This window comes from Melanostigma gelatinosum (assembly GCF_949748355.1).
Source record: "Melanostigma gelatinosum genome assembly, chromosome: 12".
NCBI lineage: Eukaryota > Metazoa > Chordata > Actinopteri > Perciformes > Zoarcidae > Melanostigma > Melanostigma gelatinosum.
In genome coordinates this window covers 9848863-9868330 of record NC_136645.1, presented here as the reverse complement: position 1 = coordinate 9868330, position 19468 = coordinate 9848863, and the positions used below count along the sequence as shown (strand labels likewise).

Genomic DNA, 19468 nt, shown 5'->3' with positions numbered 1-19468 from the left:
TTTTATTAATCATCTTACATTATATTGTTCCAATTCTTATCTTGCCTGCTTATTTGGTAAGTTGGTTGAAAAGCATCTTTAATTGATTTGTATTGGCTGTACAAAACACAATCCATTGTTCATTTTAACTTGTTGTTCCCTGTGTTCCTGCAAAAAGACAAAGAGTGTTTGTTTCCTGCGGGTGTTTTAAATATGAATATTACAGGACAGTCTGCTGCTGTTATGATTCTAATTGGGTTGTAATAAAGTTGTAAACATGGTGATTAAACAAATAGTCCTTGTGTTGCAGTTAGTTTGAGCACTCTGGCATTATGGGTAGTGTCCCCTGATAACTAATTCATGAGCCCATGTGCTGCTGGCATCTCAAGGCTTTTATAACTTAGAGCTTTGCAATTTATAGTGCTTTGTTTTTCGTTTAGTCACTTGATCAATCGGATGACATGGCTCTGCACTGTAAGTGGGGATGGGGAGGAGCCACTCAAGATGCAATCTGGTGCTTTTGTTACACTGATGAGTCCGCAATTTTTTTTACCTGCACGAAAGGGAGGATGCTGATATGAGATTGATGAGGATGTCAAATCTCTTGAGAAATTACCTGTTTTCTTTCGTTAATATACGAGTCACTTTGTTCCTGAATATTCAGCTCAGTTATAGATTCCAAGGAACTGCCTTCCACAACCTAGATAAGCTCATTATACCATACATATGACGCTTATTTTTGAAAATAGGTATTTGGCAGAACACTGAGACTCGGTGTATTGAAGTATTTATTTGAAAAAATAAATAAATCTGCAATTCTGTTATGTCCACAATTTGTCCAGAAAATAGTGAGAAGTGTGTATCACAGTTTCCCAGTGTTACACAAAGTCTAAGGTGACATCCTTAAATGTCCAACACCAACAATCCAAAACCCAGAGACATTCAATTAAAAAAAAATCACATTGGACAAGCTTTCATTAGATATTTCAGCTCTATTGGATGGACAGTATAGAAGCATACTGGAAACAATGGGGGAGAGAGAGGGGTACCACTAGCAACACAGTAACATGGTAATGCTGCATTTGTGGTTTGCACCTTAACCATCAGGTCTTAGGTAGAAAATGTAATCAGCAGAATGTAATAAAGCAGAATCGTATTGTGATGTAACAATCTGATCATGATCTTAATCTACACATTTGTGATTTTGAGCAAACTTTGATTGCAAATTTTCCAAAATAAGTTACTGAAGTTGTTGTAAGAGTTTGTTCTAATGTCATGCATAACGATGGAATACAGTTCTTTGCTTTAATAATCTAACATTTGCAGCATCATGATGTGTATCTGTCGGTAATTAGTCTTGTAAATACAGTGATGGATTTGAACAATTTCGCCCAGCACTCGTATTTAGACTAAAGTGAAATATGTAACAGTCAAGATAAGAGATTGTCCGAGTGACATCAGTCAGATTATGTAAGTGAATTTTGGCTTTTCTACCTCGAGTCCATTTTGTTCTGCTACAGTGGTTAACTGCACTGTTACAGATGTGAGAGACCATGTTGTGACCCACTAAAAAAAATCCTCCACTGCCAGTTATCAAAGACGAGCAGCTTCCACACCTCCACTTTAACGGCTGCAAAACAACAGTGAGGTGTCATTACTTCACTGTCACCAGCTCAGTTTCACATTTCGCAAAACTGAGTGAGTTTATTTTGACATAAAACAGACAATACAATTCATGGGGACAAAGCAGCACTACTAGGTTCCATACAGTATACACATGAAAGGATTTTGCTGCCTCTTTTGTAGAGGTCCAAGCTGTTTCACCCATTAGTATTTATCATATTCAAAAATGTTCTTTATTTAATTTTCAGTGCAAACTAGTTTTAACTTAATTATTTTGTCAATATGGATTCAAAAGCTCTGTAAATTTAAAAGTCAGTAAAAGGAAAATGAAACAATTTGTAAAGGCAAACACTTTTTTCTTTAGCACGGTGGGTCAAAACTATTTTTGTTTTACCTCAGAGACTATAATAGCAAGGCTCTAAGCAGGAAAATGAGGATGAAATCCATTCAGGCATGATGGTGTCCTGTTCAGATGGCATCCTGCAGTGCGATGGCACATGGGGGAGCACCTCAGCAGCACCTGAACTAACTCTTATTAGTCTACCGACTCTCATTCACTGACTTGTGAATTGGAAGACAAGTTTTTCCACTTTTGAGTGGTTTGCTCACATCCTCTGGGTTTGTTTCTGGCTCAGAGTGGGCCTTTAGGGGGTGATGACGCACGACAGTAAGCATGATCGGTCTGTGTACATACAGTATAGTAGGTATCTGTGTGTCTTTATACGACAGGAATCTATGCATTTTCCGGTTTATTTCTGACGATTTGATAACCAACGATTATTACCTATGCTTGAGGAAATGAAACATCAATTAACAAAACTGGTAAAAAAAAATAAAATGTGTTGCTTCAAAATGCAGAGGTTGCTTCAGAGCATTTCACCCTTCTTTGCTGGCAGACTACAAAATTAACATTGAAGGTGCATGCTGCTAGCTACGTGGAGATGCAGGAGGGTGAGGCGGCTTAACAGCCCAAAGATTAAAGATTAAATTCTACCCTTAAAACCACTGGGCGAGTCTGGTACAGCCTGACTCTGGACGCTAAAAACTGAGATCCCATAAGCACGAGCTTCAGGCCCAGTCGGAACAATTCAGCTTAGCTGGTTTATCCAGCGTCAGGCTGTTGATGAGCGGAGAGATGACTGCTGGAATTCAAAGACGTTAACGTTTATGCAACAAAATTCACTTCTGGATGGGATATTTATGCGATTGTAAAATCACAAAGTTGCTTTCATCAGTTGATGACGACGACAAATTAGCAATTGATTTGTACGGTAACCTTTTTTTGTCACTTTTCACCAAACATTATAAACAAACCTTCAGTGATGTGCCAGTGCATCGGCTTGGTGTTCATTGCGACTGTGCCATTGATGAAAAGATCTTAAGCATTGCTTGGCCTTTCAGAGTTAAAAGTTGTGATTTCTGTTATCGAGACATCTCTGACAGTCTGTCAACACCAGAGCACATCAACAGGAAGAGGTGGAAAAAGAACTCTATGCTGGAGGAGAGTCGATCGAAGGAACACAGACAGCGGAAGAAAGAAAGAGACAAGCTGCTTCTTTTTTTTTCTTCTTCTTCCAGGGAGCGCAAAACCCCTGCAATTTAGGGCATCTTGACTTTTCGAGTAATCCATAACTGTGATTGCTTCATTCGGCTCTCCACATCCTACCTTAAACACTGTCTGCTTGTTCTTGTCCACCCCCTGCTTCATAAGTTTAACCACTTATCCCCCCCCCCTTCACCAAAGAGATATGATGGAAGATATAGGCAAGCATTTTCGTTTGGCAGAATCACTTGGAGGGCGCTGTGGTTTGATTGCGGTGAAATGATTTGCTTTGACGTAGAGCAGAGTGGGATTGACCTGTTGCGCTGACAGCTTCATGAAAGCTGAAGACACTGATATCTGTTCATGATATGGCTTATGGGCCGCAATGAGAGGACTGCGTTGGACACAGAGCATTGGAGCCATTCTTTCTTTCAGCACCCAGTCAACAATCTCCCCAGTTTCCCTGTTCATTAAGTTTGAAGGAACATCGTTGTTAGCCTATGTAAATGAGATACAGCGTTCCCATGTCAACCGAGAGGAGATTTGGAGGACGCTGTGGGAAGAAACGACTTCCCTCTTCAGGGTGGCTGTCTGTGCAGGTCTGCGTTTTCTCAAAAGGATCAAAGCAATCTCACTCAGCCCTGTTAAGAAAGATAGATGTACGAATGTGGGGAATCAAATCCGCTTCAAAAGGGAACACCACTGGGAGCCGGAGAGATGAGAAGGCAGTAAGAAAATAGGGAACCAGTGTAAAATCGCTCCTGTTTCGCTGTAAGAGAAGAGAACACAGCTGTATCCTGCCGTCCGCAGACTGTTCATGTAAGATGTCTGTTGTTTGGGAGCGCTGGGTGCAGCGGGCTGCAATTTATTTCGGTGGACGACTTGCACAGATTTGTAAGAAAGCCAGTAAGTAAATACGTAAGCAAAGATCTCCTTGGAGAAATGCTATGCTGGTCAAAATAGAGAAACGAGAGTGTCGGAAAGCTGAGCGCAGGTGGCGAAAAACTAATCTCCAGGTTCACTGTGACATCTATACAGAGAGACTTCGCAATTATAATCTGGAACTTAGTAATGCAAGGCAGTCATTCTTCTCTGACATCATAACCAAAAGCAAGAACAATACACGCGCCTTATTTGCTACCGTCGATAGGCTAACAAACCCTCCAGTGACGGTAGCTGCTGAGCTCCAATCCACCTGGGCATGCAATCAATTTGCCTCCTTTTTTACTGACAAAATTCAGAAAATTAGACAAGCAGTCAGTGCCTCCACACCAACCACAGGATATGTGTTGTCCCGATCTCTGAATAACATCCATTCAAATATCATGACACAATTTCATTCAATCGACCGTAGAAGCCTAGAAGACATTATACTACATCTGAAGTCATCCTCCTGCTGCTTGGATATTCTACCAGCACACATTTTCAAAAATATTTCAAACTGCATGACCACTGATCTCTTACAAATTGTAAACACATCCCTTCTCTCAGGTGTCTTCCCACAAGCCCTAAAAACTGCAGTTATTAAACCGCTCCTAAAGAAGGCTAGTTTAGACTCCGCAACGATGAAAAATTATAGGCCAATACCAAACCTCCCATTTTTAAGTAAAATAATTGAAAAAGCGGTTTTCCAACAGCTGACCAACTTCTTGGCCGTAAATAACTGCTTTGATGTTTTCCAGTCAGGCTTTCGACAGCACCACAGCACTGAAACTGCTCTTGTTAAGGTTTTCAACGACATCCACTTAAACATAGACAATGGCAGAAGTTCAGTCTTAGTGTTACTGGATCTCAGTGCTGCATTGGACACGGTCGACCATGCCATACTCCTAGAAAGACTAAACATCTGGGTGGGACTCTCTGGCACAGCACTTAACTGGTTTGAATCCTACTTGAAGGACCGAGAATACTTTGTGTCTGTAGCTGATTACACATCAGAGCTGACTAAAATGACATGTGGTGTTCCCCAAGGTTCAATACTGGGGCCTCTTCTGTTCAACATCTACATGCTTCCACGAGCTCAGATTATGGAAAGCAACAAAGTGTGTTATCATAATTATGCAGACGACACACAAATCTACATAACTATGTCACCAGGGGACTATAATCCCATACAAGGGCTGGGTAACTGCATTGAATAAACCAACAACTGGATGTGCCAGAATTTTCTTCAATTAAACAAAGATAAAACAGAAGTAATTGTTTTTGGTACCAATGACTAACAATTAAAAATCACCGCTCAGCTTCAATCACTGATGTTAAAACCCACAAACCAAGCCAGAAATCTAGGTGTAGTTATGGATTCAGACCTCAACCTGAACAGCCATATCAAGACAATTACAAAATCAGCCTACTATCACCTGAAGAATATATCAAGGATTAGAGGACTTATGTCTCAACAGGATTTGGAAAAACTTGTCCATGCATTTATCTTCAGCAGACTGGACTACTGTAATGGTGTGTTTACAGGTCTCTGTAAAAAGTCCGTCAGAAAGCTGCAGCTGATTCAGAACGCTGCAGCTCGAGTCCTCACTAAGACCAGGAGGGTGGATCATATCACTCCAGTTCTGAGGTCTTTGCACTGGCTTCCTGTCCAACAAAGAATTGACTTTAAAATCCTGCTGTTGGTTTACAAAGCACTGAATGGTTTAGGGCCAAAATACATCTCTGATCTGCTGCTACCTTATGAACCATCCCGACCCCTTAGGTCTTCTGGGACCGGTCTACTTTCTGTTCCCAGAGTCAGAACTAAACATGGAGAAGCAGCGTTCAGTTTTTCTGCTCCACATATCTGGAACAAAGTCCCAGAAAGCTGCAGGTCTGCTGAGACCCTCAGCTCATTTAAATCAAGATTGAAGACTTTCTGTTTGCTGCTGCCTTTAATTGAACCACATTCAATTAATATATTAATCAATTTCCTGCATTTCTGCATTTTACTACTGTATTTTATTTCTTACACTGTTCTTAATTGCTGTTTAATCTCCTTTTCTTTTGCCTTATGTTTTGATGCTTTTAATGGTTTTAAAAGGACTGCACAATATATCACCATTTCCTCCGGGACCGAGTTCGTGCAAGGCGTACACTATAAAACGCAGATCGGCAGAGATCTTTTCCAGACGTGGTTTGTGTGCGAGTAATTGCAGAATTGCGGCAGTGTGTGGTTGATTGCATGCAGCGTAATGTCTCAGGGAGACATCGATTATTGTTTCAATGTATGTTTTAAATCTCCTTTACTTTTGCCTTTATGCTTTTAATGGTTTCATGTGAAGCACTTTGAATTACCTTATTGTTGAAATGTGCTATACAAATAAACTTGACTTGCCTTGCCTTACGTGCTGTACAATGCGTGGTGAAGAGAAAGTGAGTGCGAAAAAAAGGGAGAGAGGAATCACTGACTGCTGATAGCACAAGTCAAAGGTTTAGATTTTGTTCAACATGCTTTGATATGATAGTGTTGATACTTGTGAGTCCCCTCCCGTCCCTTTAGCATATGCTATGAAAGCTGATTTCACAGCTTATCGCCTGCTCTGAGAGTAAGCCTTGTGAGGAAGGTGTGACATCAAATAGCTCAGACAGACAGAAACCCCCTCTGTTCCTCCTCCTGACACCTTGGATTCCTAAAGCTCAGAGTGGAGGCTGTGTGCTACGGATTTGTGTGTGCCCGAGTCTTCGCAGACAAACTCTTTGCTTGTGATTTTCATTTCAGCCAGTTTGATCCAGGCACCGTCATAATGTTTGGAGCTGATGCAATTTGCTCTGATTCTTAGGCGCTGGCTGCGTACGACTGTTTTGATACAAGGTCATAACTTCTGATGAGGAAGTTTTGTGGTATGCCATTAAATTCCACACGGAATGTATTTCTTCTTGCACGTGACAAATATTCCCTTCCTGTCGACTCGTATAGTACCTTTTAAAAAACGTTGTACGGCTGTGGTTGGATTCCATTAGTCAGAAGTAACTGTAGGGGAGGTTCTCAAGCATTAGTTTGCTGCATTATTTTAAAACATGGTTGTATTTAGTCATATTCCAGCAAAATTTGTGAAGTCAAGTACATTTTATTTATGTTGCCCAATATTACAAATCCCAATGCACCTCATGGGGCTTTCACTTGAGCACACTGGTTTCGTTCCAGTCTGTATTCGTTCCAGTCCAGCAGATGCATCTGTTAGCTGATTTATTAGTTCGCTGGCTATCTGGTTGCATGTCTGTTGTGGTGTAACAAGACAGATTGACTCTTGATTGCTCAGTGTTCACCTGAGTACACCTCCTAAGACCCATCATGCTCTCATTGGTGACACACTAAACACTCATCCATTGTCTGTTAAGGAAAGGAAAAATGAGCGCTCCTTGCTCTGAATTCTCCAAACAAAAGTCAGGAAAAGGTTTTTGCCTCAAATAAATTCTCAAGCAAATTAAATGACAGATGTTACACATTGGTATCCATGACGTTCTGATATACTGCTCAGACCATGAGACAATGCAAATTACGTAATGTCAGTTAATACGAATAAGTCTGCATGTATGAGCAATCAAATTGTTGCTGTAATATAGAATTACTTTTTTTTTTGAGTAATCCAGAAGTAACTCCATATATTTCGATTGATCCAGATAATCCAGCGGATTATTTAATTTTCTGTAAACAAAATTGTATTCCCATTCCCAGATGAATGTGTTCTTTAACCTCATGATAATGTTATAGGTAGATGTGCGTGTGTGTGTGTGTGTGTGTGTGTGTGTGTGTTGGTCACTGTGTGTGCGTGAGGGCTGGAGGGCTTGCTGAGATGAATGAAAACATCCTCTCTCTCGTTTTTTGTTTTGTCCAGGTGGGCAGGCAATAACGCTTGACAGAAGATGCGACGGGGGTGGTGGCTCGTCAGATGGCTGGGGACAGGAATGGCAATCCTCTCTCTGCTAACCCACAGCTGGGGACAGGACACAGAAGGTATGAGCAGCCAACACTGAGGCCAACACTCTCAGCCTCCCCTTTTTCAGTTCGCTGCACTGCCAAGAGAGGAAAGCTGCAAGCAATGTTTCTTTTCACTGTCAGAGAAGCAGTATGGTGTACAACAGCAAATCTGATAAATTGTTACTGATTAATGTGCCAAACTGAGGTGTGGACCACTTGAACAATATAACAAAACTCTTAATGGGTCGAAAGTAAAACTCATTTAAAGAGTTTCCATCTGTGAAAGATTTTGAGATGTGAATGCCATCTGAAAAGTCATATATATGAATATGTAATGTTTATGTGCTGTACTCCTGCTACCTGCTATCGATCTTACAAATAATGCAATGTTGTGTTTATGGATAGTAAGGATGATTGTTTTTCATGCCAGTCCAAATATGTGCCATTTCTAAAAGTCAGTACATAGTTGAAGGGCTTTCATGAGAGTTTGATTTCATTATAGTGGAGGAGGATCGCAGAGTCCTCCCCCAGGTGCGCTTTCAATGCCATGCATAGAGCGATGCTTCAGTGAAAATACTCTATTGTCACTCTAATAGTCTTACTATCCTCTCTTTAAAATGTACATAATGTTTTTCAAAAGACATTAGTTAGAGAGGGCATGAATCCAGCTTACTTCATACGCAGTTCACTGGTAATGCCGAGAGGATTCTTCTTGTACTTTCCTGAACACGTTCCCACATTACTGAGGGAATCTTAGCACTTAATATCTCATCTCACTGACTTTGTAACAGATGCCAGTTGAATGTGGATTTCAGCTGCATGAGATTGGCAGGTCTTTAAAGAAGGTGCTGAGGTGAAGCTACACGTGCACAGAGACGTGCTTAATTCTCCCGTGTGGCAATATTGCACATAATTCAGGTCAATTTTGAGATTCCTTCTTTCTTTCTTTTTTCATCCTTTTCCCTGCTTCCCAGCCTTTCCCTGATAAGCTCAATAATGTAAATGCATTTTTAGAAAACAGCATAATCTCTGTTTACTGTCTTTTGAATCAATATTTTATTTTGAGAGGTTTGCTTCATGGGTTTGTGTGATTTTTAGCAGAGAAATGACCTTTGACGGTGAATGAGTGCCTTGTGGTTTCCTTTAATGAAGTAACCCTTCCAGGCTCTGACCGCATTAATAAACATGCGTTGTTGTGTGGAGTGAGGAAGCCATTTACCCAAAGCATATAGCAGCTGTGGAACTCAAGAACGGCCCTGTGGAATATGGGTTTGGGGGTCATTTATAATTTAATGTGACGGCGCTAATATACAAAAGTAGTGTTCGTTTTATTTATCAAAGCGTCATATGGTTTTGCTTGACTATAGGGCAAATTATTACAATGTCTTGATTTTGTAATTTATGTTTTAATATTGGATCAGTTTAATAAAAACAACATTCCTGGATGGCATTGCATTTCTTACTAAATGTATTTATTAGAAGTATATCACTGTAAATTTTAGTCAGTTTCTATATCAGTTTGGCTTTTTAACCTCAGCCTGTAATTTGACAAGTTGCAGACAGAAATAATTACGAAAGGGGCTCACTAGGTATTGCTTGCAAGGTAATGAGCTCTGCTTGGATCAGACTCTGCCAATGAATGACCCACAGTGTCATAGTTGTAATGCGGGAGCAGAGGGTGAAATAGAGTACATCAGATCGAGGGGTGTGGGCGAATGTGGACTCTGAGTCCGTTCGCAGGTCAGTGTCACCCAGGGATGCACTTGGTTTGAGCAGGGATCATCTTCTCCCTCAACACATGCCTCATCCCCCCCCCCCCCTATAAATCTCCCTGCTCTGCCCACCTCAAGGTGCTCTTGGTATTTGGCTCTGTCAACTTGTTTGTTGTCTGTTTATATCAAATAAAAATAGCAACCAGTTTATTTTATTGATGGCACTGAGCTGAGGCGTGATTCATACATCAATTTCCAGTGGACCTCACAGTGTCTTCAAAGTCCTGAATTAATTAGCAGGGAGACAATATGAATATCAGGCGTCTAATTAATGTGAATGTGGACACTGAGAGAGAAAAGGGCTGCCCTTGAGGAAAATTAGGGTTTCTTCAACTAATCAATTGGTGAATGTAATTGAAATACAGTGTAAAATTGGTCAGTGTTATTGCCCCCCGTCCGATGAATACATTCAGGCAGAGATCTGAAATATATTCTTTATTAAAGCAAGTGTTTTTATGAATACTGCTGTGTCAATTTCCAGTAATGACTGACTAATAGCTTATTCAACATGAAAAAGAACATATAAAAACAACTATTAAACCTTCTTAATCCTAGTCCTTTTTTAGGCCTCTGCTCGAAAATTACATAACCACACTAAAAAGAGTGTATTTCTGCAACTACAAGATCTATTTTAATAATTGTGATGTTATAATAAAGGTAACACTTAAGAGATTTGTTCCGATGTGTAAATATCAGTATATATGTTACTGGTTAAGAGTAAATGAAGATGGCACACAGCTCAAATTGAAAAGTTTCAGGTTCACCTGAAAAAAAAAGCACGCTTTCTTTGGAAAAATGTCATCCGTTGAACAGATTTTGAGGAGGAATAGCCGGGAATTTATCCGTTCTCTACACGAAAACGACGATGAGGTGCATTCTGATAATTATCAATAAAGCAGTTTGTGGTTATGGTGCTTGTTGGCTGATATCTCTGTCATGGTTTAACGGAGAGAAATATGGAAGATATCTCTGTAATCTGTGTCAAATTCTCTTGCTTTCTGATACCTCGGTTGTCCGTGTTAGCTTTCAGCTTTGGCTTGGTAGCTGTGTCCAGAGTGCGTAACCGGCGGACTCATGGCGAAAAATACGTGATATTGTAGTAATTATTTTAGTTGCTTATGTTAGTTGTGTAGAATTGTGTTTGGAGCATGTACAAATCACATGCAGGATCTTGTAGCCCAGACCTTTTTCTTTAACTGGGTATATAACGTGTGTAACATCATTATATATCGTTCCTGAAAAGTGGATTCAACGACACTCTGTACGTTAAACTTGATGGAACCCCAAATGGTCCGCGGTCGGGTTAAAGAAGTTTTAAGCTCAGAATTGTCTGCGTCTTTCAAGACTATAATGACAGCTTTGTCTCAAATAATAGGGAGAAGCCATTAGGAAAATTCAAGCACTGCCGTTTTCCTGCTGTATTGTGTGTGTTTTTCTCCTCCATATCGCTTCCCACATTTCCTCAGTATTCTACATCTTAATACCTTTTCTTAACACCTTTGTTGCTTTCATTTTTCATTAATAATCCTCCCTTCCATGTGCCATGCTTTCATGTTCTTCTCCTTACCTTGCTTCATCTGACTGCGACTCTACTGTACCCTCAACAGAGATTCATCTTTGACTGCACACATGCATGCAAACCCATGCAGTGTACGACATGTGTGTCCATCGATCCCTGCGTGACTGGAGACTAGCACTGCCCAGCACTTCAACGAATACTAAGGACAAACTTCAATCCAGAGCAGACAGACACACGCTATCCATACCTCTAAATCCCTCCTTCGCCAAATCCAGATGTAGGAGAAATGCATGTACACACACACACAAACATGCTCACTTGTATTTGTGTGAGTGTGCGGATTAGTTAACATGCCTGCGGACGCTTCTGCCATGTGACATCAGCCTACCTTCCCCTCTCACACGATTTCCTTCTCTCTGGCGGTTTCCCGCTCTTCCCATCTGCACATCCAGTCTGACCCACAATTGTTTGTCTATTTTTGGGATTGTCTGATTAGGGGCCAGATGTGCAGACTGCGTCTGGCTGCAGCAGAAGCCCGTGGAGTGGGGGAGCAGCAGAGTGACAGGGGGAAGGGGTTTTAATCTGCCTGCCAGCAGGCTCTAATCAGGCCCTGGGTAGCACAAGAAGGGAGGGGGGCTGGCGGTCACTCTTGGTAAGACTGGGCCCCGTGCTGCCTGGGCTCAACCGGGGGCTCGGTACGTCGGCATGTGTGTGCTGAACTGTTTACTGGGAGTGTGATTGCAACCCTTGCCCTGCTGCCTGTGTGGTTAACCTGACGGAGACAAACAGAGGCAGCAATGAGGAGGAAGTCTGGATAAGAGAAGGAATGAGAGCTCTGCAGAGGGATTACATATGAGTAAAGTAATCCCCTTCTCTCTCTTCTCCATTATCAGCCCCTAATGATTTACATGATGCTGCAGGAATTCATTCCCACCTCTATCTCTGACGCTCAATCACGAATACACTTTTTATTTCTTCACTGCCTGTCTCCTCTTTTTCTTTCCATTTTGTGATGACATAAGTACATACACACAATTACAGCGAGAAGCCACGCAGAGATACCCACACTTTTATTGATTTGTAAGGAGAGAGGGCGAGACTGGAGAGAAAGAGATGGCGAGAGACAGAGGCAGCGATTGCATTTCTTGTGCCAGACATAGACACGCTGCAAGAAGAACGCACTGTCTGCACGTTAGATGAGCTGGGGTTTTTTTCCTCTGAGGAAGTGGTGACTGGCTTAATGTACACATGTAAGGAGGTTGTGCTGCAAGAGTTTTGGTTGCTTTATGTTGAGTTGGGTTTGAATTCTTGTTAGCTGCTACCATCCTTATTGTTTCCTTATTGTAACTTTTTATGAATATTGTTTTTTTAATGCCAGTTTATGGGAGAGTACAATCGGTAATATTTAAAATAATGAAAAAGACAGACAACTAAAAGAAACACCTATGTTATAATGCAATCAAATACAATAACTTTATGAGGCTTTCTGAAGTTTGAGTGTTACATTTTATTATAGGGATTTGTAAGAACATCACATAGATACAGATGCTATATATTAAACATATGGTTAACATAATACGGAAACATGAAGTTTTAAGCAAAATATGAACTCTCCAAAAATCACTCATATAAACATTGAATGGGTTTTAGACGTGACAAAGAAATGACCAGTGGAGTATACTAAGAAGAAGAAGAGACCTTCATGATATGAACTGTAATGCACAGCTTTGACCAACCAACCAACCCCAGTGGACGACTGGCCCCAGCTCCCCTTACTATAACAGAGACAGCTCATCAGTTTTGACCTGCTGTCTGCCCATGAGCAGCCATTACCAGGCAATGTGTATGACTGGACAGCTCCCCTTTGTGGGGTCTCGCTTCCCTTTGCCAGGGCATACTGGAGTTGTCCCAGAATGCCCCTCTGGACATGGTTCCATGCAAAATAAACGATCAATCCAACTGGGAAATTAAAACAGTGGCCCTGTTTGCGCTGTTTCCACTCATCCCTGTCCTGGGCTGCCTGCCACTGCTGGGATTAGTGATGACTCTAACCTCCAACCTTGATGTTTTTTAAAGTAGATGCTTGTCAAACCAGAGGTCGGCAGTAGAGACGTACCGATACCGGGTCGTATATCGGGCCGATACTGACTCAGATAGCTGGATCAGGTATCGATGTTCCACAGCGTTGCTGCTGCTTGAAAAAATGTTCACACTTTAATTCTAATTAAAAGTGTTAAGTGATTGCTGTAGATTTTATTAATTACATAACAAATAACAATTCAGTACATTTCAAATATGTATTTATTTGTTACAAGTTAGGATAGTCAAGTCTTACACATACGAGGACGATCCCAGTCACGTCCATGCAGTGAGGCATACAGCTTATTGAGGAAACACTGGTACTCTGTATCGGCCGATACCCAAAGCACAGGTATCGGTATCAGGACTGAAAAGGTTGAACCGGTGCATTCCTAGTCAGCAGACATTCCTCCCTTGGGTGGACCACTGCTGTTAAAAGCTAAAAGAAGAACAGAAAACCTCATCCACATATCCCTGTCCTTGCTGGAGGAGCCTTCCAAAGGCTCCGTTAGACATTTCCTTATCATCACATAGGGCTTGATATTTATATGAAAGGGCAGGAGCGTTTATGGTTGCATAAAACAGAAAACGGTTGGGCGACCGTGGCACACTGGGTTAAGAGGGTCGTCTGGGAACCGGAAGGTCAACAGTTCGATCCCCGACTGGGACGCGTCACGTGTCGAAGTGTACCTGAGCAATACACTGAACCCGGGCTCACTGGGTGCCGATCAATGGCAGCCCACTGCTCCCTATATACAGGGATATGGGTCAAATGCAGTGGTCAAATTTCGTGTATGTGTAAATGTATATGACAATACAAATGGTTTCTTCTTTTCCTTCTTATATGGACATTTAGTACGAGATGTTTTATGATGGAACCTTGTGTTGAGTTGGCCGTTTGCCGTCCATCTTAGGAATGAGAAATTAGCTCCATACTTTCCTCTTTGTTGCTTTGGCACTTTCTCAAGAATCCCTCTGTGCCTCCGTCTGTTTTCTCTCCATCTCCTTCTTTGACAAATGTGGATGATGTTAGTGTGCCAGATTGATTGAGACAGTGCAGCCTCATGGACCACATTGCTTGTTAGGTTGTTTGTCCTTTAAAGTCAGTTTATTGTTTCGATCCCCACTCCCAGGGAGCAGCAGTTTGATTTATCGGTTCCTAAAAAGGTGCTTTTGCAGATGAAGCCACAGGAAAGCACAGGCTATTGAATTGAGTGTCGGGTAAAAAAGCCTTTTGAAAGTAAATGTCAGTGTGCAGAATTCATCTCGCCACTGCCTTGTTGCTTTGGTAAACACATACTGTACGTTGCATATGAAAGCTTTCATTTCCTCTGACTATATTATTGTCCCTATCACTGCATCTGGCCCAAAAAATGTATCTCAACACTGTAAGACTGAGTATGTTTAACAGTTCCCTAGTCTTAAAGAGTTGCTTATCTAAAAAGGGAACATGTTAAACAAGCCATATTTTATTGTTTTATTTGCAGTCTGAGAGAAATGTCGTGGTTTTGCAAGGGAAAATGCAGATTTGTTCAATCACAAGCAGTAATCATTTCGTAATTGAAGCTTCAAGGCTTCAAGTCAGCATTGTTCGGTTGATTAGGGAGACGATCTCTTTCGGTGAGAGTAAATTACCCCTGGGTCAGAATTAGAAGATTTTGATTGTCTTTGGATTAGGCCTCAAGTGTACAGTGCCCTGATTAGTGATTGAAAGCTGATTGTTGCATTTTTTATGATTCCCGTCTTTTTAAATCCCTGACTCTACCCTGACCCTACCCAATGATCATTTAATTTGGAACGGAGAGATCAGGTCGTTAAAAGATTTTCTTTCTGAGATTTATTTAACCGAAGCTTTTTGAGCATCAGCTGAGGACTGGGAGAGAGCCACTACAGCCATAAAAGCTAGAAATGGAAGTACATAATGTAATATTGAGGCTGCTCTCTTTGTTGAGGATAGGCAAAGGGCCGCAGCTCTTAGTTGCTCCATTTGAAGAGAACTTGATGCAGTATCCCAACAAATGCAAAGTTAGTCTGCAATGCTCCAGCTGTGTGAGATAATAAAAAAAGAAAGAAAGTGGAATGAAATGGTGGGCTTTGAAGTTATGTTCCCTTGGAAATGAAACAAATATATAGTATGCACATCAAACAGTGTGCTGTACTTATCTTTTGTAGACTTAATTATTTGGGCTTTACTTTTGTCTCCTCAACTATTTGGCTGAATGTTCTGAACACCTAATGCAATCTTACAGGTGTGTAAGTATCATAAAGACATATTCAATATTAGCCAAGAATAACCTTTTTTTCTCATACTTTAGGACAGTTTGGAGTCTCTTGTGAGGCAGCCAGCTAAACCAAACTCAGTCTTCCACTTGCTCAGCATTTCCTCTCCAATCAATGGCAGCTTCTGCTTGTCTTACAAACGTGCACATTATTATGTGTGGGCCTATTTAATGTCACACAAGGGTTGTTTGTTCAGTAACTGAGCTCCCCGTGCTGTTCCCTCTCCCTTAGCTGTGTGATTGAATGTGTCTTTCATCGAGCTCCCACCCTTCTGCTTTGTATTGTTTTTGACTAAACAACTGCATCGTATTTCATCATGAGATAGACATTACATTCGCTTATGCAGATTGAGAAGGGCACAACATTTACACTTTGCTTTTTATGCCTTTTGTTTTCAATTTTTCTCTGCATTCCATATGTACGTACTTCATATCACCTTAGTGTTTTATGAAAAGCTTGGCTCTCCTTTGCAGTTTGACCCTCCTGCTGCTTTTCTGTATTTTTAACTCAAGGATGTAGCTTTTTAGGAATTGGTCATGGTCTTCCAGATAAGTGGATTAATCTAAGTAGTTTTCCAATCATGTATGTTACAGTATATGGATGGATATTATTATCTTGAGTGCTGCAGGGGGGGGGTTGTAACAGGAGATTTGGTAGGACTATTTGGCTCATTCTTTGTGTACCCTTGTGTAACCAGAGAGCTATGGGGAAGTATTATTCTAGAAGGCTTCTTAATGGGGGGGGAAGCTTGATGTAGAATGTCGTTCAAAAATGTAACCCACTGCTTACAGATGTAGATTTGGCAAGAGGTTGGGATCATTCCAACTTGGTAGTGAACATGACTGAGCAGTTTGTATTCACATGCATGTGTATGCCTCACTTCATCAGTAGAACATGTTTGTGCTCTGATCGCAATATAGGCCCGTTAGCACCGCGAAGGGAGGCACGATTCTTTTTCTGTACTTGGTTCTGCCTTTTGTCTTCAAAGCAGACTCTTCACGTCTTTCTCCCCCACTGCCACAACTTCCACTTCAAGCTGCACACACACGCAAACACACACGCACCTGTGCACCCGCACAAACACACACGCACCTGTGCACCCGCACAAACACACACGCACCTGTGCACCCGCACAAACACGCACGCACCTGTGCACCCGCACAAACACACATATATTCGTGCCTGAACACACATATGCAAAACTAACGAAACAGACTGTAATCCCTTAAAAAGCTTCTCAAAATGAGTGCAAGTAACTTTTATTCCACACGCTCACACACACATGTACACACTCTTTCTACTTCACAAAGAGCATATTCTCTCAGAGCAGATTTGCATACTTATTTTGATGTTGTTTGTTGTTTATGTTTCCATTTGCGAAGGTGTGACCCACTTGCTCTGTTCATGTTGACGCTATTAAAGGAAACCCTCTGCTATTTCTTCAGCAGACGGTTACAGGTTTTCTAATTGCTATGGAATCATATGGAATCATAGAACTCTAAATTCGAACAGTGATTACACCTTAGGAATAAGCAGTGCAAGACGAGTGTGTGTTGGTAATTATTCCCAAATGATTTTAGATTCGCGAAGGTTGTTTGTGTTTACCGACGTATTGTCTTGTCCTGAGAAAGGAATTAGGAATTTCCATAAAAATGTTTTTCAGATCATGACACTGACTTAAATTAGAAACAAGAAGATGCAGTCAATGATTGGCATGAAATGTTCCGTGCTGTTGACGCAGGTTTTTATTGTCATTCAATTGCTAATTATTGTGCATGTCTACATTTTAGAAGTAGCCAAAAATGCAGCAACATCACATCCTCAGGTCTTATCTCTGATTAAAATGATCTCTCAAACCACCACTTTGGTGAAGGCTCATTGGCCTGCATATTTAATAAGAAAACTATCCACTGTTACGCACCTGGCGACAGGTGCCTAGTTGCACAAGTGAAGTCGGGCAACAGGAGGCGGGTGTGAAACCTTAGAGCGCTGACTGTTGCTGTGGTGTCATTGACCATGTGTCTTTTCTTTCTGTCCATCTCTGATGACATGTCATGTAAGTGGACACCAACTGACAGCAAGCTGCTTAAGATTCAATATCTCACAAGATGCAGGCAGAGCGATTTACGAAAGATGCTCTTTCATGCAGTTTTTTTTTTCTCCCTTTTCCAGAACACATGGTACCACTTAATTTACGCAGAGAAAGTGTTCATATTCTTAATGCACCCCACTGACTCTCTTGTGGAATCATGTCAGCCGGCAGCTATTGGCAGCGAGAAGAGATTGACTGGCTGTATTTGTGAAAACTGTGTGTGGTTCACTCACATAAACCATTTTTCTAGCAGTCTAGCAGAGGCTTCCCTGAAACTGTCTCTCTTTACCTCTATTTTCTAATATCTGGTCTTTTTTTTTAAATAATGATTTTCTCTCCTTTCCTAACTGTTCCTCAACCAACTGTTTCATACTTTTCTTTTCTTCCACGCTTCTGCTCTGCTTCTCTCTGGCTCCACTAACCCCTGACCCCTTCAGACTGGCAGTATGAGGGTAAGAGGGCAACTATCCGTTGTCTGTTTTCCTTTTGTTTCATAACATTCATATATTCCCCTTCACTGTTTCCCTCTATCTTTGTCTCCACTTCTCTCTTTCCTGTTGAAAGACATTTAATCCTGAACTTTACTCACATCAGCTGCAGAGCGCCTCACCTTGCAGCGCCTATTCCTCTACACTAGACACCTCCCTTCCTCCTGTCTCCACCTCTCCTGCTGCCCCATCTGGTGCTGTCTGTCGAGCTGCAATTACCTGTTTCCCGTGTGCTCATACCATCTAGCTGCTGTGACCTCTCTCTGTGAAGCCGCTCTCGTCAGTGCATTGCTTATGAGGTTGCCACATGCTTTGACCACCCTGTTTGTCTGGTGTCAGTGTCGTACAGTCCATACCTGTTAGTGCTGTGGTACTCATAGATGCCTCCTGCTATATATTTAAAAAACAAATGTGTTAACATGACAGCTTATGTCATGACAGGAAGACACTGAGACAATATGTGAGGTTTATTTCCTCAGCCCAATTAAATATTTACAATGTTAGTGATTTTTCAACATTGTTCTAACATGCTGTGGGCTATATTCAAATAATATTTCATATCAGTCCTTCATTCAAAATGATATTATTCATATACGGAAGTATTAGCACCAAAATGTACTCTATCATAAAATGTACTATCAAAAGTAAAACAATTATTCACTTGAAAAACAGCCAATATGACACATTATTATATATTACTATATTCAAATTGTAATACTGATGCATCAGTGCGTCCTGTAAGTAGCATTTCCTGCTGAGGCTGTTCGAGGTGCAGCTAGTTTAAACTACATAATAGATAAAATAAGGTATAACCTTTGGCCCCAGTGGGTCACACAATCTGGAGAGGGGGAGAGGATTATTTGAGTAGGAAAGCTGGAAAAAAGGCCTGATACACAAATCTGAACACATGTGTTGGACCTTTCTATAATTGCTACTTTTTTGGTAAAATATACTGTAGTTTGAATTCGTTGGGCCTCAAACAATAATTTGGATAAACTATCTTAGAAGGTTGAAGGGAACCTGTGCCACTAGTATGAAAATATGTCGAACAGCAATATTAGGCTATCATGGCTTAATTGTTGCGATTCTGTGGGATCAAATAGCATAAACATGATCCCATAGGCAACAGGTAAAGAAACTAAGCAAGTAAACTAGGGGTAAACCAAGCTTTGTCTCAAACTTTAAAA

At 41.1% G+C, this 19468-nt stretch overlaps 1 protein-coding gene across 1 annotated transcript in view; it reads left to right on the top strand.

Moving 5' to 3' along the window:
- Positions 1-7996: 7996 nt before the first annotated feature.
- LOC306785940 (protocadherin-15-like) overlaps positions 7997-19468 on the top strand; it is a gene marked incomplete at both ends in the record, with an annotated part of 133896 nt that continues 122424 nt past the window's right edge. The window contains 2 exons of the mRNA XM_079280524.1: positions 7997-8087; positions 18231-18245. Of these exons, the coding sequence (XP_079136650.1) occupies positions 7997-8087; positions 18231-18245 (106 nt within the window). The remainder of the gene's footprint in view (positions 8088-18230; positions 18246-19468) is intronic.